The sequence below is a fragment of the Stomoxys calcitrans genome, chromosome 4, assembly GCF_963082655.1.
Source record: "Stomoxys calcitrans chromosome 4, idStoCalc2.1, whole genome shotgun sequence".
Classification (NCBI taxonomy): Eukaryota; Metazoa; Arthropoda; class Insecta; order Diptera; family Muscidae; genus Stomoxys; species Stomoxys calcitrans.
In genome coordinates this window covers 182,926,605-182,953,375 of record NC_081555.1, presented here as the reverse complement: position 1 = coordinate 182,953,375, position 26,771 = coordinate 182,926,605, and the positions used below count along the sequence as shown (strand labels likewise).

The 26,771-nt window shown below is 38.8% G+C and overlaps 1 protein-coding gene across 8 annotated transcripts in view; it reads left to right on the top strand.

The window, feature by feature from the left end:
- LOC106095876 (integrin alpha-PS2) overlaps positions 1–26,771 on the top strand; it is a 107,346-nt gene that overhangs the window by 64,884 nt on the left and 15,691 nt on the right. For all 8 annotated transcript variants that reach the window (XM_013263304.2, XM_013263307.2, XM_013263302.2 and 5 more), the window contains 2 exons: positions 14,869–14,995; positions 26,482–26,543. In XM_013263304.2, the coding sequence (XP_013118758.2) occupies positions 14,869–14,995; positions 26,482–26,543 (189 nt within the window). The remainder of the gene's footprint in view (positions 1–14,868; positions 14,996–26,481; positions 26,544–26,771) is intronic.

Sequence of the window (26,771 nt, the reverse complement as noted above, 5' to 3'; positions counted from 1 at the left end):
AATTTTAAACTTCCACAGAAATTAAGAATAACGGCACTTTGTATGAAGTTAAAACAGAGAATTGGTTATGAAAAGGAAAAAACGGTCAAGGTAGTAAATGTTTCATCCCTTAATTGTTGTTTAATTACTATTTTTGAACATATAATTATTTGTCGTGGTGGTGGATATTTAAAGTTCGACCCTGCTTAATACGGTTTTGCTTGTGTTTTTTTTTATACTCTTCCTATATATTCTATATTCTATATATTCTTGATCATCATGACATTTTAAGTAGATCTAGCCATGTCCGTCCGTCTGTGGAAATCAGACTCGAAGGAGTAAAGCTAGGCGCTTGAACAAATACTTCCTTTTAGTGTAGGTCGGTTAGGGTTTTAAATGGGTCATATCGGTTCATGTTTTCATATAATCCCACATAAACATATCTCCCGATTTGACTTTTTGAGTCCCTAGAGGGCGCAATTCTTATCACAATGCACAATGAATTCTTCTATGACCCTTAACATACGTGCCAAGTATGACCTGAAACGGTGTAAAACCTGGTATAGGTCCCATTTGAACCGATCTCCCGATTTCATTTCTTGATCCTCTGGAGCGCGTAATTCTTATCCGATTTTGCTGAAGTTTTGCAAAGTCACTGTATTTATGACCTCTAACTTCTAACATACATGCTAAATATGTACTGAATCGGTTTATAACCTGATATAGCTCCCATATAAACCGATCTCCCGATTTTACTTTTGGAGTCTCTAGAAGGCGTAATTCTTATCCGATTTTGCTGAAATTTTGCACAGTCACTGTATCTATGACCTCAAACATATTTGTTAAATATGGTCTGAATCGAACCATAACCTGATACAGCTCCCATATAAACCGATATCCCGATTTTACTTCTGGAGACTCTAGAGGGCGTAAATCTTATCCGATTTTGCTGAAATTTTGCATACTCACTGTATTTTATACCTCTCGCAAAAGTCCCAAATATGGTCTGAAACGGTCTATAAACGGATATGGATCCTATATAAACCGATCTTCCGATTTTCTTGAGCCTCTAGAGAGCGTAATTCCTATCCTATTTCGTTGACACAATTGTATCTACTATGGTCTCCAACATCCAAATCGGTTCATAAGTTGATGTATGGTCCGAACCGGTTCATAAGTTGATGTAGGTCCAATAGCATAGCATTCCTTATTCATTATCCTTTGTAAGCCTATAAAGAGATACCGGGCAAAGAACATGATGCGATCCATGATGGAGGGTATATAAGATTCGGCCCGCCGAACTTAGCACGCTTTTGCTGTTTCAAATTATTTTCCTTTCTTCGGAGTAAAAAATCATTCGCTGGATTTATAACCCTTCGCCATATCCAAAAGTCGTCAATTATCCCTCATTAAAATCATGTACATTGTAAGTGATTAACTTAAAAGTAAATCAGCTTTAAAGATTATGTCTTCATTACTTTCGCTTTTGAATAAGAATTTTTGCCGTGATAGCCCTGAACTGAATTTTTACTTTGTGGGCTGTTACTTGGATAAACAAAACAAAAGCGACAACAAAACAGAAAAAAGCAGAGAATAATTTGTGACACATTAACTGACAAGCAAACCAAAGAACAAGTGACTGACGGAGCGAATGAGTGGGCAGTGGGTGGGTGAGTGAATAGACTCATGGTTGGATGGCATGGAGCTCGCACAGCATTTTTGTGATTTGGTAAGCTAGGTACTGAACTGATATCGGGTGGGAGGTATAGGGACACCGACATCTCTTTGACTTTACGGGGCTATTATGAATGAACGTGTGAACGACATATACTCGTACATCGGCCACCCAAATAAAGTCGGCGTGCGTTTGGAGGAGCCACCAACGTCCCAAAACGCCCCACCACATGGCCATAAACATTGTTTTCACTTTTCATTAAACACCGCTGCGGCCGACGCAGCGGCGATGGCGAGGAATTCACTTTCGTGGCCATCCATGCCCAGGAATGTGTAACGCCTGGTGGAATTGTGGCTGTATGGTGTGTTTGGAATGTGGTATCCATAACTCTCAGTGCTTGATGTGAGTGCATGGAAGTGAAAATGAAATCTTATTGGGTCATTTGCAGTCCTATCATCGCCATTGCCATTGCTGTTACAACAAGAGGAGGAAGAAGTGAAGAGACGACCATATCCTGGCCAGGTCATCAGCACAGTAAATACGAAATTGAGGGGCAATGGACGATGACTTTCGCTCGCTAGTTTAAGGTGTGTCCTGACTCTACTTGGCTTTAAATGATTTTTAATTGTTAGCGATTTGCTTTGTTTGCCCATCATTTGAGCAGCGCTCCTTCCCACCAGCTGGCATTTGGCCTTTCCACTCTTGGCGAGTGCCTTTATGGCATGTAATCTATGCTGTGGTTAATTTTCCTTGTCGTTGATGTTTGTGCTTTTGTTTGTTTGGGTGGTTAGTTTCTGTGTTGTTTTGCTTTAATGAAAGCTCAATTAATGATAAGGATCTCGTGAAGAAGAAGAAGAAGGCTCGTGGTCATTGGTATGGTGGGGGTGGGGGAGTGACCTGCTTCTTGGCCAGGTAATGCATGTGTTTTGGTGTTGTGTGCCATTGTTTACAAAGATTTTTTTATGGATGAGCCTTGGAACATTTAAAGTCTTGCGAATTGCTTTTCTTGTTGTTGTGTTTAATGAACATGACCTCCAATAGCTTTATGATGAAGCCACGGCACAAACAATTGTTTGCTTGACTTGTGACTTTAGTATTTGATTTTATGGGTTTATCTTTTATGACTATTCCATGAATGGGTGATCAATGGGTCAGACGATAGGTCATGATGATGACACATACCCATACCATTTGTTCTGATGTCAACACCACCACTTCATTATCTAGAAATAGAAATAATGACCGAGGGATTGTGAAAATCCGTCATGCTTAGGATTTCCCACAAATAGAGGGTTTCAATTCAGTGAACATTCTGAAATTGATCGCAAACAACCAAATGTCACACTCATAGAAAAAAGTTTGCTGAAAATAGCAAACACTCTCTGCTGAATATTAGTAGTTAATTTTGCTGCTATTGCAGCAGTAGTTCTGCTGTTACAGCAGTGGTTTTGCAATTTCAGAGCAGCAGGCTTACTGCTGAAAAGTCTGTTGTTTGTTGAAAATGACTGGTGCTTAGTTACGGAGGGGATGTTAGAAGAAAACTAAAATACCAAAGTGTGCCTCAGTGGATGTTTAATTACCACTGAATGTATGCTTTCCATAATCTTTTTTCTTTAAATTTAGATACAAAAGGCCATGCCAGTCATCTACACCTTAGTAGGGCAATAACAAAAAATGCGAGCTAGCTCAGCCATGTTTCTAAATGTATACCAATGGATGGATCAGGTAGCTTCTTTACAGTAATATTCCACAAATTAGAATCATCTCTTCCAATAAATTTTCTAAAAAGAATTCTAAAGAAATGCCTAAAGTAATAAAAACAAGTAAAAGCAAGCATTAAAAAATAGCATTACATTTTTTTCAGCAGATCTTTGTATATAAAACAACAGCAGGTTTTGTTTGCTGATTTAGCTGAGCGAAATGTTTGCTAATACAGAAGCCTTATGTTTGCTGAAACAGCACTATTGTCTGCTTTCCCATTTTTAGCAGACAAAAATTTCTATTTTAGCAAACATTTATGCTGTTTTGAGTAACGAGTTTGGTTGAGTGCAGAAGTTTTGAACAAGCATTGCGTTCTTTTGTATACGAGTCTATGCGGATTCTTCCATGCAAGCTCATCTGGCTTTCTAAAATACTAGTTCCAAACCTCAAAATCTTGACGTCTTAGAACCCACCTATTATTATTTTTCATCGATTGTAAGCAGTGAAGAATGAAAGTGAAGATCATCGTGGCGTAGAATTATAAATGAATTCGATTTATAACGAGAACATCAGAAAAAATTCTTCAGCAGTGGTTATCCGGTCATGTCAAACTTTGCAACAAAGAGATGTTGTCCAGCGGCCGTTCGGCCTTATTTTAAAGACGGACAGCTCTGACTAATATATGAGAACTTTGTTCGCTTTTCATTGGTGGACAACTTTTCGGGGACACATTAGGATTTAGAAGCAGAATCAATTCATAGAAAACGACCATTAACCCACTAATGACGAATGAGTAGAAAAAACAGTCAATAATAGAGCTGTCATAGAAAAATTCTAGCTCGAGTTAGGAATGAGGTATCCTAATGAAATTGGATTGGCGTAAAGAAGACCAATGATACTTGTTATAAAAATTCATCCCGTCATATAAGGTCATGTTTTGGGGAAAATTGGCTTTTCGAAAGTCGGCAATTCTTTTTTATTTCCAAATAAATGTTCTCAAAACTCTTAGGAGTGAAATTTCTGGAAACCGTTTTAATGTTGCATTTGGTGGTTTCTACATTAAAAAAATAAGTTTATAGCGATAAGCTTACCACTTTTGACAGCAGGTGCGATTTTATGACAAAGTTAATAAAATCCACTAAATGGTCATAAAATGTTAGTTTTTGTTGTAAAAACATAGTGGCTTAGAAAATACAAATATTTTTTTTCCCAAAAATGTTTTGTTAAAACAATTTCGATATCAATATAAGTAATAAAATTATAAAATTTCATCAAAATCGGACAGGGAAATCGAGGGTCAGCCATGAATTGATTAAATAAATCAATGAATCATTAGATCAATAATCACTAAATACAATTTCTTTCGTCTGATTTAAGCCTCTACATAGGGTGGAGGTAGAGCTTGACATTAGCGATGACATATCCGATGTAAGAACAATTCGTAAACAATTTTACTTCCTACCAAAAATTTAGGAAACGGACGCAGCACTCAGTGGAATGAATTGTGTGTTCCATGATTAACCGAGAGTTGGCGGTCTTTCAATAAATAACCTGTTGGGCCGATTTGACTTCTTGAGTCCGTCATAGGCACAGTTGAATTGGAGTTTTAAATGAGATCTTCTGTTGGGACTCATGCTTAGTAAGTAAGGTCTATATAAGTTCATGAAGAACGAAATCGTCCAGAAAAGGAAAGAAATCGTCCAGAAAAAGAAAGAAATCGTCCGGAAAGCTATACCATATAGAACGTATACGCAGTTTTACTTGTTCTTTCAACCAATTTCCCCTTGCTTGTTCATCTATCCATTAATCTTAGCATTGAATGAGGTGGTAATCATCTTGGATGGTGGCTATTTGCCTACTCTGCATTGTCGGCATCTATGAAAAGCCGCCTATTAACAAATCAATTGTTGTGAATTAGCACAAAATGGGCACAATCTTTGATCTCAGTCTAAGAGATCAGACGAAAAGGAAAAAATAACGCAACAAGAGAGCATTGATTTTTTGATCGTGTTGACTTTTGACATGGCACTCCTGTCTGCGATATATCGCCATGGCCTCTTGCCAACTTTGTCTAAAACGGCTGCTTGACACAGCTCCACATGAACACATTGGCACATTGTGCAATACATTCGCACCTAATACGGTTTGGTGGCGACGGTCTACGATGGCGGACTCCACCTAGGCTCCAAGAGAAAGAGACAAGGCGGCATGCAGTTGACAACGTGACAGGACAGTTTTACGAGTCGAGTGTCTTCGGCGCAACAGCAATGAGCTCATCTGCAAATGTTCGTAGGTACATTCATAAGTTGGAGCTAAATCGCGTACAATTGCCAAATTCAATAAAGCCTCATCAGATTGGCTGGGAATTAAACAATCATCATCATCGATTGCCATTTCAAAACGATCGAATTGAATCACCACTGTTCATTGTGGTGCCGTCATCAATGGCTTCTTCTTCTTCCTGTGGTGCTGTGAGGATCATGATGGTGATGATGTTGTTGTCGGCGACGGCCGTAGTGACGGTGGTAGCAATGAATGCTGCAAAGGGTGCATAAACACATTTCACAACGTGCACTGAACCGATTTACTCGATTTGTTGTGGCACGACTGATACCCTTTCGTTCGAATTGGCGGCAGCGCTGGCGGGAGGGACAATGTGATCTTCATCACTATGGACTGTGGCCTGACCATGCCATCGCGCTTATTGTCTGAGGCCAATGGTGGCACAATCGATGATTCGTACAAGTATGAGTAGCTTTTGTGTTCTCCATTAAACTGACAACGATGACAGGAATATCTACACGCCAACGATAAGAACCGTTTGTATGGTCGGTCGTTTGTTCGTTTCTCAGCAATTCTCGTTGGAGGATAGCATTGGCTTCTTGGCTGGCATTGTATTCAGCAAAATAAAATATAAATGTTCGCGATAAACATAATCATGCGAATATGTGCCCATACCAACATAGAGATGGATATGCTCATGCACCTACATCCCATTCAGACAATAATACTCGCTGCAAAACAATGTATGCAATAGATGGGCACAGTCATGCGTACACTGCGCGTTATTTGCATAGGAGCTAATCAAAACAGTATTTGTGTACTTACCTGGAAAAGTTTGATGTTTGAAAGATCTTGTAGTGTAAGCACCTGAAAATATAACGGAAAATTGTAAATCTTAACGGAAGCTGGAAATGCATTTTGTTAAAATAAATGACATTTTTATAGAAATAAATGACGTTGAAATTTTGCACATGATGTTTTGTTGGAGGCCACCGTAGCGCAAAGGTTAGCATGTCCGCCCATGACGCTCAACTCTAGCTCCGGCAAAAATTTTTCCGCTCCACTCCACGTTCTGCTCCGGCCGTTACTTTACATTTAAATTGACTATTTATTTTTAAAATTTCTTCTTATACACACCGTGGCCTATGAAGAGACATATTAATTTTGTCATTATGTTTACAACATCAAGCTAAATTGAACTCCGATTATATGAATTTTCCGTCGCCGTCTATACTGGGCTCTTTATAAAGCGTCCTGAATTGTATTCTTGAGCCTCTAGAGGGCGCAATTCTTATCAGATTTGGCTGAAATTTTGCAAACCGGTTTCTTTTATGACCTCCAACTTTTTTGTAAAGTATAGTCTCAATCGGAGGAGGAGGCCACCGTAGCGCAGAGGTTAGCATGTCCGCCTATGACGCTGGACGCCTGCTTTCCAACCCAGGCGAGACCATCAGAAAAAAAAAATTTTAGCGGTGGTTTTCCCCTCCTAATGCTGGCAACATTTGTGAGGTACTATGCCATGTAAAACTTCTATCCAAAGAGGTGTCGCACTGCGGCACGTCGTTCGGACTCGGCTATAAAAATGAGGCCCCTTATCATTGAGCTTAAACTTGAATCGGACTGCACTCATTGATATGTGAGAAGTTTGCCCCTGTTGCTTAGTGGAATGTTCATGGGCAAAATTTTCCATTTGCATAGTCTCAATCGGTCCTTAACCGTTTATAGCCCTCATATAAACCAATCTCCTGATTATACTTCTTGAGCCCCTAATCGTAATTCATCTCCGATTTGGATGAAATTTTGCATAATTTCTTCCACGACCTCCAACTCACGCATAATCCGACCTCTTCAAGCGTCTAGGGGCGCAAGTATTATTTGATTTGACCGAAGTTTGGGTAACAATTTCTCCTATTACCCCCAACATCCATGCCAAGTATGGTCGGAATTTGTGTCTATTGCTCCTATATAAATAGATAACCCGGCTTTACATCTTAAGGATTTGGACCATACGCGGTTCGGATATCGGGTGATCCCGATAGCGCAACTCTATGTTCCATATTTATATCGGAGTATGGTCCGATCTGGACCAAATTTGGTTCGGACAACGAGATATCTAGTCCAACTCACTGCTTTAAATTTCAGCGAAATAGGAAAATACGGCTTTTTATTGTCTTAGGACCCTAAATCGGTAGATCGGTCTTAATGACAACTGTATACAAATTTAGTTCGATCTGGACTATGGAACTCACTATTTTAAATTTAAGCGAAATTGGGTAACAAATGGGGCTTTTATGGGCTTAAACCCCTAGTTTGGTAGATCGATCCATAAGACAGCTATATCTAAATATTGTCCGATCTGGACTATGTTCAGGTCGGACAACGAGAGGCTTGGTGTAACTCACTGTTCCAAATTTCAGCGAAATCGGGTAACAAATGAGTCTTTTATGGGTTGAAGACCCTTAATCGGCAGATCGGTCTGTATGCCAGCAATATGTAAATATAGTTCGATCTGGACCAAACTCGTTGCGGATGTCATTCTTCTAAACTTCAATAAAATCGGATGATAAACGCGCCATTAAATCGGTAGGTCGGTCTATATGGCAGCAATATTTAATAATAACCCGATATGAACCATTTTCGGTCACATACCAGGGGCCTTAGAACAACTCGCGGTTTATATTCTCAACGAAATCGGATAATAAATACGGCTTTTGTAGGCTCAAGATCCTTTACCGGAAAATCCGTCTATATAGCAGCTATATCTAAATATTATTCGTTTTTGCTCTTTCAAGAACATAACCAGTGCAAAGACAAACTACGAATCTGCGCCAAACTTTAGACCAATATCGCAAATTTTGAAGGCTGTTGCGTGATAACAAAAGATGTACAGTTACACAGACATCTTAAAATCATCTTAGAATTTAACGACGATCATTTTTCGATGTGTTGCAAACGGAATGACTAATGAATATACCTTCTTTCCTATGGTGGTGAATATAAAAATCCATGGAGTTTGTTGTTTGATCCCATTTAGTTTCTGCCTATCAAAAGAACTTGACAAATTTGATCAACGGTGGATGGTATACAAGATTGGCCCCTACCGCACTTTGTTCGTTTTCATTTGTTTTGACTTTAAGACTAAACTTTTTACAATTGGTACAAATCGGTTCTCTAATATGTTTTCGGTAGCGATTTTAGTTATTTTATTTAAGTTATCTCATGTTTAATAATTTAAAATTTTGGTTTTTATTCGCAAAAATAACAAATTCATAAAACAAAAAACTAGTATTTTTATATAGTCGAGGCTCCGGGTTCAAAAAATTTCGCCCCTGCTCCGGAAAAAATAGGTCTGCTCCGAATACCTGGTTATAATATCCGAATCCCATGCCAAGTGTGATCTCAATCGCTCCTTTTCTTTACATAGCTGCCATCAGTGTTGCCAGTATTTTTCCCTTCCTTGTCCCCAAATTTCGAAATCCCCAATTACAAGTTGATTTCCCCAAATCATCAACAAACAACAAAATATATTTGATTTGTTTTTTAGCATAAAACATTCCATGCAAATCGGATGTACTGGAGAGATGTCGAATGCCAAGTTAGACTGGATAGATAGTAATCGATACCATGCAATAACAGTCGATAACACATGCTTTGCACTATATTGTTAAAAAACTGGGACATAATTTCTGATTGGAAAACTTGCTGTGTTTTATTTTAGTCCTATCCAATGCAAGTCAGATGTTTTGGATAGAATTGCAGAACAAAGTTGTCCTGGGTATCGATATCATGCGATAAGAGATAATAATAATCGATTAATCGTTATTTGTTCTATAAACTATGTACTATGTACTGTGATTTCTACCATAAATTAAAATAATTATACCGCAAGCATAACTTGGTGTATTTTGTAACTATTTATGTTTATCAAAAATTGCTAAAAAAATAGTTTGGGTAAAATACAAAAAACGTAATTTTCCTCCCCACATAATCCTTAATTTAAGCACAGAATCCCAAGTACCTAAGTCAAAAATTTCGTCTCCATTTTCGGAAATTTCTACCCCATTTGGGGAGAAATCCCCAATAATGGCAACACTGGCTGTCATACGTATTGATCTTCTAATTTGAATTCGTGAGCATCTGGAAACCGCAATGACCCATGTACACCAGCCTATCTAGGGCTGGGTTAATATTTTCTCCACGCCAGTTTCCTACTAGAAATATTGATTTCTACTAGATTTAATTGGTGACAGTAAATTATTAATTTTAGGACTTCACAAAAATATAGCGGGTTTATCATATTTATCTGTACATTTTTTAAAATCGTGCAGTGTATTAATATTGTATATGATTTGTTGTTGCTGTTGTTTATATGTGTTTATATCAACAACCGACAACGTTGTACACCGATTATTTACCAAAAATGGCCAATATGACCATCTAAGGTTTAGCGATGAAGACACCGGCAACAAGGAAACGAATTTCCACTAAAAACCAAACAACGAAAAAAATAAACAAAACTTGAATGAATTGCCAGAAAATCACTGAAGGATTTAAAAGATTACAAATTCCATACTGTTTTTGGATACAACTCGTGAGGGAAGAGGGAATGAGAATGGGACGGGAATGCTAGATAGGCATAAATCGTATTCTATAACAGTTTGAATATATTTTGGAATAAATCATTGAAATGAGTTGATGCATTAGGGTTTCGCTCGAAGGACTCAACGACTTAAATTAAAAGGTTGGCGATATGTATGTAACTGGAGCAATAACCAAACATTTGAAATATATGTGCAACGGATTTGATATCTAAAGGAGTTTAGAATCATTTCATGGTCCTATGCTTTCTGCGTCTTCAGTGTCTCCAAGAAGACAAAAGATTATAATAACTTTATGAAAGCATAAATCAAAAAGAAGTAGAAACGTTCTAAGTTCCAGCGGACTCACTACCATGGAGCCTAGACCACCTAGACTAGGTTTAGGTGGCAGTATGCCACCAGACTGACTTTTCGTCCATTGCGATACCACAGGAACAGTAGAAGGAAGATGCCTTTTAAAGTTCTCAAAAAAAAAAATGCGAAACTAAATTGGAACTCCTTTTGACTGCCAGTGCAGGACACACACACAACAGATGTTCTATAGTCTATTCTTCCTCGACGTCCTGATAGATTGGGCAAAAGTCGTTACTGGCAACATTCAGTCTGTCAGCAAGTTTACCGATCAGACAGTGACCTGTCAAGACGGACACAATGACTAATACGTCTGTTCTAGCCAGTGACAGCAAATTGGAAGACCTTTTCAAGTTTATATTAGGTCACATTTTTAAATGCTCACAGCCCCTCTTTGTAACCATCTATCATTTGTTGCCCTTCGAGCCTGATCCTGAAAACTTTGCTTACATTTTGTTAGAGGCATAAGTTCCCCTACAAAGTGTAAGGTGGTTCCTAGTCTCGGAAGCTCGTCCCCTTTACAATTCCCTGGGATATCTCTGTGGTCCGACCCCACGACAGGTGAATATTGAACTGTTATTGAGAGATCTGGAGATCGAGGGCGGCTTTTGAATTTAGAAATACGTTTTCCAGAGATTTAATGGCTGTCTGGCTGTCTGAGAAGATATTTATGACAATCGTCGTTATGACATTTCATCGGAGCGATTTCACCACTTCCTTAATTGCAAAGATCTACGTTTGATACACAAGGTTGCCAAGGTTGCAAGGTTGCCTTCTCCACAGTCCAAGTTCTTCGGAGTAGACCCCAAAGCCTGGTCGTATAGTTTGGAACCATTCGTATAGAAGTCTATGTAATTTCTATTACCAGGGATATCGAGTTCCAATGGGTTCTACCGGGAATAGTGGAACAGAAGTTTTTATCAAACAGCAGCTCAGAGAGAGTGTAATCCACACTGCCTGGGATATTGGGCATTGTATCAAGGATAATACAGTGTCCATAAGCGCTGCAAGACCAAAGGGAAAGCTCCCTTAGCTTCACAGCGGTGGTCTCAGCAATTTGTCTAGCCACGATGTCCAGAGGCTGCTATGCTTCAACAAGCCATCCTTCGGATCCGGATGAGTATTTAACAGTAGGTAGGCTTTTGAAGCGCCGTCCACCAGACCACAATACCATATAGCATATAGGTCAGGTGTATAGGGCAAGAGTTGCCCAAAAAACGCTGACCTCCCATTTTATTTTTTACGTACGGAAATAAAAAGAGGTCATTCGGTGCCATATCAGGACTATACAGCGGATGACTAATCAAATCGATGTTTTGAGTGCTCAAAAATTCAGTCCAAGCGACACGAGACTTTTTTGAGCGATTGACAAATTGTAAACGCGAACGTTGACGGTCAAATGTTCATGCAATTATGCCTAGGGTTGTTTCAATCTCACGACAGCTCACATCTTACGATCTTACAATATCAATTGGCGCACAGCCAACTGATATTGTTTTTGGAACATCAACTGATTTTGGGCGATCTTGACGAAATTCGTCTTGGAGTGAACTACGATCTCGGTTGGAGGGTCATCGCCAAAAATTGATGTAAGTTCATCGATGCACTGTTGTTAAGTTAATTCACGTCGAAAGTTGTAAAAAATAATCGCACGAAAATGTTCACGATTTAATTCCATTTTTTGGGCGAAATGAATCTTTTAAGTTAATGTAAACAACACAAAAAGCGTTCTTATGTCAAAACGATCTGAGTACATATAACCTCAAAAATGTCAATCATTACGATAGAGCTGTCAGTTGGCAGATTACAACACAAGGGTTGTCCAATTCCAATATAAAAAAGGCAACCCTTGTAAAAGCGTGGTAAGTTCGGCCGGGCCGAATCTTATATACCCTCCACCATGAATCGCATTTGTCGAATTCGAGGCAAACAAAGGATAATGGATAATAATTGCTATGCTATTGGAGCTATATCAAGTTATGGTTCGACTTGGACCATAATTGAATTGAATGTTGGAGATCATAGTAGAATTCATTGTGTAAAATTTCAGACAATTCGGATAAGAATTGCGCCCTTTTGCGGCGCAAGAAGTAAAATCAGTAGGTCGGTTAATATGGGAGCTGTACCAGTCTTATGTCCATTCCGACCATATTTGACACGTATATTGAAGGTCATTGCAAAATCCGTTGCCCTCTAAAGGCTTAAGATATATAATCAGGAGATCAGTTTATATGGGAGTTATTTCAAGTTATGAACCGATTTAGACCATACTTGGCATAATTGTTGCAAAACAAAATACGTTGTGCAAAATTTCAGCCAAATGGGATAAGAATTGCGCCCTCTAGTGGCTCAAAAAGTCAAGATCCGAGATCGGTTTATATGGCAGCTTTATCAAAACATGGACTGACATGGTTCATTTACAATCCCAAGCGACCTAGAAAAATAAGAAATATTTGTGCACAATTACAAGCGCTTACCTTTACTCCTTCGGAAGTTAGCGTGCTTTCGACAGACAGACGAACGGACATGGCTAGATCGACTTAAAGTGTCATGACGATCAAAATATATATACTTTATGGGGTCTTAGACGAGTATTTCAAGGTGTTACAAACGAAATGACGACCTATGGTGGTCTGAAATAAGCAAAAATGTCAAACTTTCAAAAAGAATGTCAGCTGTAGAGTTACATAGATAGGTTAAACGATGTTTGTTTGAATACTGAGGAACCTTACCTGGAATAGACAGAAGTGATGGCGACAAGATGAACGGTTCATTAGGCTCATACTTATTTGTCAGTTTTTATGGTGTGCGACAATGTGACTTGAAGTTTTTTTCAATGTCTAGGCTTCTGTTGTTCGTTCAGTCGATCATGTTAACTTAAATCTTAATGTTGACTTTCAAAGCTAAATAGAACCACGAAATTTTTAGTTCAATATACCATTGTAGTGTCAGCACAATAACTGGTCACACATATTGGCCGCTCCATTGACATCTTGAAGGCATGAATGTCCATTTTATAATTCGATTTTAAATAGATTTTGTGTTTGACATGCAAATTCTCATCAGCCTCTATGAAAACTCATGACCAGACCCCAATTACTATAATATATCTGCCTATGTTCTCATTAGTCTTCTGGATTAAAAACTGACACGAAACACTGTTGCACCCATTTTAAAATGGACAGATTTAGCTTGGCATTTATTGTCTATTTAAACGTTTTGGTTACTATTTCCAAATTTTTAATTTAAATTTTCCTAAAATTTCCTATACCTTTGATAAGGAAATCCCTAACGCCAAGCACACATTTTGATGGAAATACCAATGAGAAGAATTCAGCATAACTTAAAGAATAGGCTGCATACGAATAAGTTATTTACTTTGCCAACCAAGAAGTTTTGCAGAGATTTTCGATAGGCTAGCAAATAGCAGAGTCAGGTAAAGTTGGTGGCTGGTGCCGACTACGACTGACATTTGAAATTCAAACTGTTTAGAGCATTCCACCATGCCTGCAATAGCAATGGCCTCAACTATTGTGCCACTACTTTTTCCTCTCGCCACGCAACAATTTAAGATAAAAGATTTCGTATAAATTTGTAAAAGTAATTGTTTTATGATCCAACTCGCCAAAAGGATTTTTTTGTTCCACCAGCTACCAGCCACCAAAAATGTGAGTGAATCGAATGCGACAGACAGTGAGGGAAATGATCAATGCCTTGCCTTCGCAAACCATATTTGGAAGACAAGCAGGTTGGTTGCCAGTCAAGTCAGTGGTTGGTCTACGGCCAGCCACATCTTGTCCACTGTTAGTAGATGGTTGGGGAGACAGGCCAAATATAGTGGGGCAGGCATATGATTCAACTGCAATCCAACACAAACGTCTGTCTACCACATCTCTTGACGATCTTTTGATGACGATGACGAGCATGATGATGTGATGATCTCAAAATAAAACTCTGGGCTACCTTGGACTCTTTTGTTTGTCATTTGTTGTGTTGCTCCAGCAGCTAAAACAACAACGAAATAAAAAGTGAGCAAATATTTCAACTCCTTTCTTTCTTCCTTGGTTGGGTAGCTTATGATTATGGTCATGGCATTTAGAGAAACTCCAAAACGTTTTATTGCTGCAGACTTTTATTGAGTTTGTTCTCCTCGATGGCTATCTACATAATAAAATAATATTTATGCACAACTAAAAGTTTTTTCTCGATTCGATTTTTTTTTCGCCTATTGTCCGATTGTGATTTTGATTTAATTTTATTTTCTCTTCTTTTATATTACAGGCTTGTGCTCCTCGTTATGTTTTCCATACAATAACGCCAACGAAGAACTTACGCTGGGATCCCATCGGTACATGCTTCACCACCAGGAACTTTACCCATTTCAAAGAGGTCTCTCCATGCCGTACAAGTGAGTACATCTTTCTGCACATGGCTTGGGCTACATGGCGGTAGGGTTGGATTGGGTTGGGCTAGATTATTTCACAAATTACCAAGTACTTATCGATTAAGTACTCCCTGCGGATGATGCCACAGTGCTTTGCATAATTTATGCCTAGTTTTGGTCTTTTTGCATAAATTAAAATAATTTCCTGTGTCTCACACGTATAATGGTCAGACTCAAACCCATACATAGTCCATGCTATGCATGTAGCCTTTTTTTGTTGTTAATGAAATTTAGGCTTCATTTAGGTATAGGGTATCACATCGAAAGATATCGAATTTCATGTGAACCGTACTCTACTAGCCTGCCAACGTCGGGGCGAATCCTTAAAAAACACTAAAATTGAATTTCTCAAATAATAAAAATGGAAGTGATTTGACTTTGTCTGCTTGCCTCTGCCTGTTTCTGACTGACAATAAGTCCCTCCAATTGAATAGACTTCTGTTTGGTATTCTGATAGTTGTTGTTGTTATTTTGCCACTGTGCCATACAGCGTATGTTTTGTTTCTGGTTCCGTGGAAAATGTTTATTTTATATTGGAAACATCGAATTTCCTTTTCAAGAGCGGCAATGGCACCGTAAATGTGTAGAAGCCTTGTCTAAGATAAAAATACTTGTCTATAAATAGCTACGCAGATCATTTACCAGGGAGTTTTTCCACTGCGCCAGGAAAGAGTTGCCCCGGCTGCGAGTATTTACGTGCATGCCTCAGAATGCCATCTGTTGGACACTTGTAAATAATAAAATATGAACATAAATTGAATTTAGTCGCACACATTGTAAATTATCAACACATATGTATGTATGTACTGAAGAGGGGAAAATGAAGTGAGAAAAAAAACGCTAGCAAAGGTAAACACAAAGGGATGATGAACTAAAAATGAAGTGTTGCTATGATTTAGGGGAGAGGGTATTGTGTGATTTTGGATAACATTGAAAATTTGATGGTTCCGATGGAAGGAACCATGTTGAAAATAGAAGAATCCTTCGATGCCTATACGTACGCAATGGCTGTATGCACTGATAATGAGGGGACTTTTAACAATGTGAGGCCCGACACAGTGATCCAATCCTTAGACCAGTACCGGTAAATAAATAAGTTGAGGATTCAATGACCTAAAGATAAGAAGAAAAGTGGCACAGGTCTCACTAAAGGGGCATTTTAGCGCCATTCCTTTGGGTGACCATAAAAAATAACGTAGTACGGATGATGACTGAGGAGAAATTTGAATGCTAAGCAGACGATGTTATATAACTGTTTAGGGGTAGGAGTCCAAATCAGCTAGCGATCTAAATTCTAACTCAGAGAAGACAGAAATCTGTCTGTTTTGGAGAAAGGAGAAAGTGATTCAATTGGCCAGGAGCCACGTTTCCCCAATAGAATGTTTTCGATATCTGTCAAGGTCAAATACTTAGGAGTTATCTTGGGCGGGAAACTGAATTGGAAGTGTCACATTCAGGAGCATACCAAGAAGGCTCAAAGATTTTTGTACTATCCAAGGATAGTCCACTAGCTCTACAGGTACAGTAATTTGGTGGACTGCGACGGCCACAAAATGCAACGTAACGATAATACAACAGGTTCAGAAAAGATGTTGTCTTGGCATGGGCAGGAAGATGAGAAACACGCCCACCAGGGCAGTGGAGACTGTTGTAAATGTTAGAACCATAGACATAAAGATTAATTGTGAGGCGACAGGAGAATGGATTAAGGATACGAGCAGGACATACCATACCTAAGACGGCATTTGAGGTCTAGCGCGGGTCTCTGCAGGAAGCGGTAAAGTTTTTGACTGACAGAACTCTTGTATTGCCAATTAAAAGTTCATGCTACACGAATGGATCAACGATAGAGGACAGAGAGGGTGAGGGGGTTTACATTGAGGTCCCAGGAACTGAGATCTGTTTCCGATTGCTTGACCATAATACGGTACTGCGGAGATCCGGACGACAGGGAATTCGTAAGGCGGTGTGATGTTTACGAGAGGACGACGAAAATACCACGGGGAGATCCAAATCGTAAGAAGACGGGGCTATTACCGATAGAAAGAAAGAAGGAAATCGGTATCATAACACATAGGACTACGAGCGCCCTTATGCAGGATAGGTGCGCCAAGTGATAGCATGTTGGGAAGATGGTATGGAGAACAATCATCGGCAAGGGCTGCCGCCTGAGTGTACAACACACTTCTACAACAACAACAACCATCTTAGGGGTGTGGTATGGAGAACAATTAGGAATTTTGTAAGTAGCACGGAACTGACCTGAATTAGATTTTTTTCGAGGTAACCCTCACAAGCCCAAAACCCACCCGTGTGGGATCTTCGAGTCAGTGAATTTTCATCAAATCAAAAAACGCTTTGAACTCCGTGGCTAAATTTGTTTTTTTTTTTTTTTTTTGATTTGCAAATTGCAAATTTTGCCCATGAACATTCCATTAAGGAACAGGAGCAAACTTCTCACATATCAATGAGTGCCGTGCGATTCAAGTTTAAAGTTTAAGTTGATAAGGGCCTCCTATTTATAGCAGAGTCCGAACGGCGTGCCGCAGTGCGACACCTCTTTGGAGAGAAGTTTTACATGGAATAGTACCTCATAAATGTTGGCAGCATAAGGAGGGAAAAACCACCGCGGAAAATTTTTTCTGATGGTGTCGACGCGTTCAGCGTCATAGGCGGACATGCTAACCTCTGCGCAACGGTGGCCTCCAACCATGATTTTACTATTGATTTAAAAATATTTTTCCATTTCCGTCGAAGCCGAAAACCCACCGGGCTGGAATTCTAATTTTCTACAAAATTTTTATTGAAAAAAGTATTTTATTGAACAAAGTAAACATAACTTGCGTTACGATCCAAAAAATAATAAATTTAATGGTATTTAAAAATATTTTGTACCTGAAGAACGTGTTCCCATTTGGCTACGCATGTGCGTTTACTTAATTCATGCAGAAACTGTCTCAGTAAAGAAGCTGGTTGACTTGGGCCAATTTTTCTTCCTAGAAAACCTACTGGATGACGGAAGTGGCTGTAGGGGATGTTGTATTTTGATGTCTGTCTTCTTCAGTTTTTTTTCACATGTATGACATTTTGTATATACCACGGGGTATATACAAATCTTTGGACCTGAGAAGGTTAAGAACGAACAATAAGCCAATGGGAAAAAAATTTTACACTCAGAGAAATTTCTTCGTGAAAACAGCGAAAAGTTTGCTGTAACAGCAAAAATTCAGTTGAAAATGGAACAGCACTAATTTTTTGCTAAAACAGCAAACATATTCTGCTGGTTTTAGACAGTAAAATGTTGATTTTATTCTCAAAAGGTTAAAAATGCTTCAAAAACTTGTATATTACATCTTATCTTTAAATCCTAAAAGGAATACAATGTTACCAAAATTTCTACAGTTTAACAATTTTTTAATGTTTTCAAAAAACGCCAGACAAAATATCCACTAAAAACATATTAATGCTTTAAAAAAAAAAAAAAAACATGTAAGGAAAGGCAAAAGTCAGGCGTGCTGCCTATAAAATACGCTACACCTATCCTACTAGTGGAATTAGGAGCCGGATGTAGATAATCCGATTTTGACCAAACTCTTTAGATATTGTGGTAGTCGTCGAGAAAAGCGTTGTGCAAAGTTGTGTGAAGATTGGTGCATAAAGGTGCAGGCAAAGGTCCAGAAATGAAAATTGTAAGAATTATTTTGGGAGCTATATCTTAATCCTAACCGATTTCTATGAAATTCGCCGGTAATTTTCAGAGTCAGAGGAAATCCTTTCTACCAAATTCCTGTGAACAAATAACCACTTTATTGCAATATAAGTCCAAATCGGACGAACATCGAGCTGTCCGAAACAACATTATGTTCCCAATTTCAGCCAAACCGTACTTTCAATACAATTTGGATGGCCTCAAGTTCTTAACTCGGGAGTTCCGTCTGTATTCTGTATTCATATTCTGCAAGGATATAAGAAGGTCAAACACTAAATTTTAGCGAAATAAGTTAATAATTGGGATTTTTTTGTACAATATAGTAAAACCGGCGATAGGACAATATGCTACCCATATCTAAGTATGGTTAATACCACATTCGGCAAGGATGTCGAGGTGTCTTAAATAACTCAATGTTTCCTGTACCAAGTTTAATAAAAAATAAGACAACAATTTGCGTTTATGGGACCATGTCCTTATATCGGAAGATATGTTCCGATGTACATCATGTCCAGGAAGGCAGTCGCATATTTGCATTGAACATCCCATTAAGGAACGGCGGGGATACTTCTCCCATAACAATGAGTGCTGTCAGATACAAGTTTAAGCTCAATGATAAGGGACTTCCTTTTTATTGTGGAGTCCGAATGGTTTGCCGAGGAGCGACACCGCTTACTAGAGAAATGTACAAGGCTGATTAACTAAAGTAAATCCCTTACAAGCAAGATATATTCATTTACAGGTAGTGGCAGTAGCCCAACAACAAAATATTGAGTGCACTATCTGCCAAAATCAGTGATTAGTGCAATTTTTCGTTGGATATGTGTGTGTTAAAGTTCTTAACTATAATACACACACTCTGCCAAAACTCTTTGACAGATAGTGCACTTCGCGAGAAAAAATTGTACTCAGCTGTTTACGGTACACTACCTGGTAATTATGTCATGCTTACAAGTATCGCCAGCACGAGGAGGGATTAAAACGCAGGCGTCCAGCATCAAAGGCGCTTACTGTACCATGTATTGTATGGTCTCATGAGAGATCTCCCAGAGAACTTCTCATGGAGGCCATCCATGGTAACTTAAATATAAAATTTTGTCCCATTAAAATTTTGGTTTCTAAATTCCATTTTTAATTCAAAAAATAAAGCAAAATAAGCAAATATAGCGTTTTAAAACGTGGTTCCTCGTAATTTCGATGGATGTTGAATAGGACGATTCAGCTATTTCCGAACTTATTTTTTGGCGATATAGTTATTTATCTAATATTGCCACAAGTCAATTTTCGTCCTCCTGGCTTGCACCATCACACCCCCCCCCCCCCCCATGCCAAATTTAAAACGACATATACCCTCCTTTAACAACGTAACATTCCGAGTCAATCCTTTTGTAATTCCCACTGTGCCACATTTAAAAAGACATAAATAAAACACACGAGATTCGATATTTATGTTGGAATGTCCGTCCAAGCGATTAATCGCTTCTTCTGTAAATTAAAGTCGACGACGAAGCCCTGCAAGCATTCCAACATTACTCAAAGCAATAAATACCAACTTAACGCATTAAATATTTCAAAAATTACAAGTGCTCATGTGACATGAACTTTTTCCGTTTGAATTCAAACTCCACAACAAGGTACAAGCGGACGCACGCACATGTATGAAACATATATGAATGTGGTCTCTCTCGGTCTGTCTGTTTGTCTGTGGGTCTTATGACTAGGCCTCAGAGTCGCATGACTTGTCCATCTATCCATCCGAAACCAAACAACGGCCAACCTTCCCTCATCCATCCAAGCAACTAACCATCCATCAGGTAAGCTTTCAAGTTGAGGTTTTTGTTGAAAAGAATAAATAAAACGCAAAGAAGCGAACGAAATGAAATAAAAGCATCAAAACGTAATGTTACAACTAATTGAAATTCTATACGGGGGCGATTTTATTATGAGAATTACCAACTTCTCAACTTGGTTTACCAAACAGCCAGTCAGTGTCAGCGTCAGCGTTTGCCGTCCAAGTCCACAGTTCAGAAGCCATTGGGAAGGCCTACAACAGCTTAGTGGAAACTTGCGGCTTGTAGATCTGGACGCTGGTTGGACTGGCTGTTGTATGTCGTCCCTCCAATCTCGCCCAAGGAGCGATTCAATTCAAGTGCGGACAGCGACATGCCATGGCATTCCCGCCGCTTGGCTTTTGTTCTGTTCTGTCAAGCATTCGAGGGTCTCAGCAATTCCAAAAGCATGTCGCCGATGCCTTCTTTCTATTCTGGAGGCAGTAGCGCGCTACCATGCCTGGCCAACAAATATCAGCGGCATGATGGTGTCACACATTTGCGGCGAGCTTTTCTTTGGCCTGTCTGCTCGTTTGCCATAGCGTCCTTCTTCGTCCACTGAGTGCTGCCGTTGCTGCTGCTGAATGTTTAAATTGAAACACTTCGGAGACAAATTGTTATCGTTTAATTTGATCTGGCGCACGATCGCTCTGATGGTGGTGCGCATACTCGTTTCGGACGGCAGTGGTGGTGCACATGCGCATGTGTTTTTGCGCACTCACTTTACGCTGCTGAAGATGAAGGGCTTTGAAGTCAAACCTCAAACCCTTGCCTTGCCTTTAATGGCCATGGACTGCGATTGCCTTCTTTGTTTCTTGCATTTTTTCTTCACCTCCAGAGTGGAACATGTGCAGAGCGGAATTGTGTGTGTTTGCTGTGTCACTTCATTTGTAACACCTCCGAATATCATGAACACCCAGATCCATTACAAACTGTGAACGAGCCTTTGGAGCAGATTTATAATTCAATTGCATAAATCGCCAACATTTTCACATCTCTTTATTTGTGTGCCTACTCTGGTGTAGGGTTATCGCAATTCGTCTTCCACTAGGCTCTCACCAAGTACTTCCAGCAGCAAACTTCAACAAAAACTCTTAGTCTTGTGTGTAGGTTGTACAAATGTGTATGTCCGCTGGTATTCCTTTAAATGTTTTAATTCCGCAGAGAACAATTATCCTTTTATGGCAAATGAAAACCACCAGGAACGCAAAAGGAATGATTAACAAATTACTTTTCAATCAAGAATGTACGTTTTCCCCACTACCCTCCCTCACATCCCTTTGACCATTAGCAGAGATTAAAATCTCTCTTCCACTGGTGATGTGATGAAGGTTTTCGTTGATCATACGATTGCGGACTTCAAATGGATAAAGGCAATAAATCGCAGGCATTATTACAACACAGGACTAGGATTTGCAAAAACTAAAAGTCAAAGGCAATAGACTGTCCCAAATGTGAATAATTAAAGAAAATGTTTGTAAAACAGTTAAGTACAGGTATTGAAATAATTTATGAATATATTGGGTTGCCCAGAAAGTAAATGCGGATTTTTCATATAGTCGGCGTTGACAAATTTTTTCACAGCTTGAGACTCTGTAATTGCATTCTTTCTTCTGTCAGTTATCAGCTGTTACTTTTAGCTTGCTTTAGAAAAAAGTGTAAAAAAGTATATTTGATTAAAGTTCATTCTAAGTTCTATTAAAAATGCATTTACTTTCTTTTAAAATATCCGCAATTACTTTTTGGGCAACCCAATATTTTCTCCAAAATAAAGAGAAATACATTTGGCGTTTCATATAATTCATGGATTTTTTTAAAAAGGTTTTACATGGCTTAATATCTGACCAATATCGAATATTGTCGCCGCCATCGTGTCCTATATCATACTCATTTCCGTTTTCACCACATAACTTTCACTCGAGACGACTCGGTTCGATATTTAGATTTCTCGTACCAATAACCGTCATTTTCTCTTCAATGCCGTCAAGTTAGCAGTTTGGTTTTCCCTGGAAAAATCGCCGAACGGTTGAACGGTTGAAATATTCAGAGTTATTATCATATTGTTCAAATTCTCCCAGTGTAGTTCAAGTCGAATCTCGTGTGTCAAAATCAGCTGATTTTAATATAGAAAGCTGACTAACGAGTAACACAGAATAGTGGGCCAGGCAGTTAATAAGCTTGCACTTTTTCATAATCTTATGTTGCTGAAACCAGGGTTATGTTACTGGAAAATTTTAATTTTCCAGCTCTCTAAAATGGTTTCGGTGCTCTCTAAAATGGTGGGCTATTAGCGTGAAATTGTTACAATTGGTAACAATTTCAAGTTGTGTTGGATAGTGCTCAAAAGCGCTCTAAAAAGGAAAGAAATGTGTATGCATTTTGGCCACATTTGTGGAAGAGAATACCCAAAATCCCCTACCCTGGGAAAAGATGCAAGAAATATTGTTTTTTTAATGGCTATAGAGGCCTTTAGCTCTTGATGACATACAAATAATTTCAGCGGATTTAGATTTGCTAGATCATTCCCCAAAAATTTCGGTACAGGGAGCCGACACAAACACCAAGTTCGCACTGCTATATATGTCAAACTAGCAATGACAGCTGCATGATATTTGTTTTATTGACAGCTCATTAGATTGTTACCTTGCTTCAAATATCATTTGCATTGTGATGGAGTTCAAGCCTAATAGTGTGGATAGGCAAGTGCGTAATATTAGGCTAGAAAATTACAAAAGCTAGACAAGGTTATACTCGTAAGAGCAAAAGAGTTGCTGCGCTTGCACGAAGCTGGTGAATTTCCGAACATCGTGTTCTCCAACAAGCAAAATTTCTAAAATGGTAACTCGTAAACTTCCAAAATTGTAATGTTTACTTAACTGTGCGCTAGTTAAATTTAACAGGTAGGAGCAGTTGCCCAACAACAAAAAATTGAGTGCAGTATCTTTCAAAATCAGTGTTACTAGTTCGCGCAATTTTTCGCTGCTTGTGTGTGTTATTCTTCTTAAAAACCGAACGTTATTAAAACTCGTTAACAGATAGTGCACTTGACGAGAAAAATTGTCTCAGCTGTTTGCTGTACACTACCTGTGTTATTTTGTCTTGACCGTGCGTCAGATATGAGTATAAAACCCCGTTTACACTGCTCTTTAAATCCGGTTTTAATGGCTCGATCATCGGTTTTCCCTTTATAAAATCAGCTGACGAGAGCCTTACATCCGGATTTAGTGAGCAGTGTAAACGAGTTTTAGGGTAATGACCTTTTCCCAACTTCGTTTCCCTGTATCACATTTGGATGAGTTCGTATTTAAGATTTGATAAAATCTTACACAAGGTTATTCGGGCATTTTGGGCAATTTTTTGAAGTCACATAAGCAGTTATATAATTGAACCTAAGCTTTAGAGCCACATATATGTAACATGACATAGGAGCACCAAACACATAAGGAAGTAAAATATTCACGTTTTCATTGGAGAGGATAAATTTTAGTGGGAGGTTGTTCTTGCTGCGGCAGGAGTTGTATAAGTATTGCATATCTTTGATGGCACGCTCACAGCACTGATTGTTTCGGGCAATGTTGATTGGAGATTCATCTTCTTTATAGTGGGTCTTCAAGATCTTTTGACTACTCAACCAATGATCAGTCCTTGAATAAGAAATAAATCAACCGATTTTACGCAAACTGTTCCGAGTTTCAGGCATCTGAATAAACGCAGGAGCTGGAATAGCACGATAGTTCCAGCGTGTATTGCATATATAAGGGATCTGCTCAAACTTTCCAAAAGGGAGTTCACTCCTCTCAGTGAAGTGACGGAAGACACGAGTGAGGTGGAAGAGAAACTTCATGTTGTCTCTCCAGCCCCCTGCTTACTTAATTTCAGTTTTACCATTATTGCTTACTGCTGCTTTCAATTGGTCAAAACTTGATCCTCAGTATACGTTAAAGGCTAGTAAACCTGATGGAGGCAACATAATGGTTTTGGGGTTCTTTTTCATGGTGTTTTGTGGTGCCTAAACGCAAGAATTCTCAAAGAATGGATCTCCATTTCAAAGAAATCTAACGCAGCAACGGTGTGCCATCAGCTTTCCGCTGAGTCAGGAATCCACAAGGCTATTTTAAAGAAAGCTAATCGGGTGAAGGATTACTTGGTTAGCACGGAGAAGTGGAGCATGCACTTTGACGGTAAACTCCTTGAGAGCAGAATCACAGAAGGACTGAAGAATGTTTCAGATGAGCAAGGGTTAATACCGGGAAAAAGGACAGGCGCTGTAGTTCGACTGCAAAAAATTGTCGATGAGTAAGGTCAACCCACACACAACTTCATCAGTTGCCAGCGCCGTATGCTGGATTATGCAAGAGGATCACCATTCCCATAGAGATTATGTAACACATGGACTATCTTTTGTGAGAAACTCATTATTTTGATGCCTTTCATTACAAAGTTTATTTATGAAATCCGAGGTAAACAACAGTTTTTTCGTACAACATTTTTCTAGTATGAAATTCACTATAATTCCGAAGATCTTTATTTGAAGACCCCAAGGCCTCCTCAGAATGCATTCCTATTGGTAAAGCAGCTCATTTGATTATCTCCGAGCCAAGTATTTATATTTTGTGTAAGCTTAAAGGCATATAAAGGGTGAAAAAGTCACAGTTTGGTACGGTTTATGGGTTGATGGCATCAATGGACCGTACCTCTTCAAAGATGATGCGAATCGTAACGTAACTGTGAATGGTGAGCGCTACGATGAGATGATATCCAACTTTTTTGTCCAAAATGCAAGAGCTCGACTTGCATGACATGTGGTTTTAACAAGACGGTGCCACACAGCACGCGTAACAATGTACCCATTGAGAGGCGAGTTTGGTGAACATTTTTTTTCACGTTCGGGACCGCTCAATTAGCCGCATAGATCGTACGATTTAACGCCTTTAGACTATTTTTTGTGAGGCTATGTTAAAGCTCGTGTCTATACAGACAAGCCCGCATCAATTGACGCATTGGAAGACAACATTGAAACATTTATTCGTTACATACCAGCCGAAATGTTGCAAAGAGTATGGCAAAATTGGACTAAGCGGATGGACCATTTTACGCGTAGTTACGATCAACCGTAGTATCAATTCAAATAACGATTTCATGCATTTTTCTAAATTTTTGGGGTTTTTTTTGAAAAACTTTACTATAGCTTTTAAAAAATCACCCTTTATAAGGCACGTGTAAACCAAATATGCTTCAAAAATATGGTTCGGCCAGTGGTTGTCCAACTCGACACTTGTCTTTCCGATGGGCTTTTCTATGCAGGGCATTTTAGAGAGCAACGTAAGGACTACAAAATATTCCAATATGGTTGCGCTGAAGGTATGGGAATGGTCTAAAATTAGATTACAGATTAGATTCGTGTTGCTTACAAATCGTTTGGATTTGTCATTTGAATCAATAAAAAATATGTTCACACAAAAAAAATATGGATGTTTCAATTGGTAAAAAACCATGTACAAATTTCGAATTATAAGTATCCCAAAGAGATTCGATCTATATGGCCACGAAAATTAATATCGCTAGAGTGTAAGTTACTTTTATAAATTAAAGAGAAGTAATTGCCAGGGACGCAGGCGTATCGATCGCAGAAACCACGCTATTAGGGTTGGTACTCTATTCCTCTTTTCATAACTGTCAAACTCCATATAAAAGGACTTAAAAAAACAATCAAACACAATTTATTCTAATGTAATATGATGTCAGGATTTTGTTGGCGTACAATATTTGCTATAAATAAGTTTAATTAAACTATGATATTTTGTTGAAATTTTTCACATGGTTTTGGCGTATACTGTACAACAAATTCTTGGTTTTTGTATTTTTGAGTGACACTACTATCAACAAATAATAAAAACAAATTTTCCTTACAGATAACTGGGGCTATCATCGCCAAGGCTATTGTCAAGCTGGTTTCAGTGCAGCCGCCACAGCGGTAAGTACATTCGGCGACATTCGTTCATTTGTATATATATGGAAAAGTATGCAACAACTTAAGCCTTTAAGCTTTTCCCAGAATATCTAACAGCAAAAAAAAAAAAAAAAAAAAACTAAAAAAATGAAGAGACTACCATTAACTCACGCATGTAAATCAGTTGTGGACGGACAACAAAATCACTGACACGTTTCTTGATGGAGCCCTGTAAGCTCACTTCCATCCATA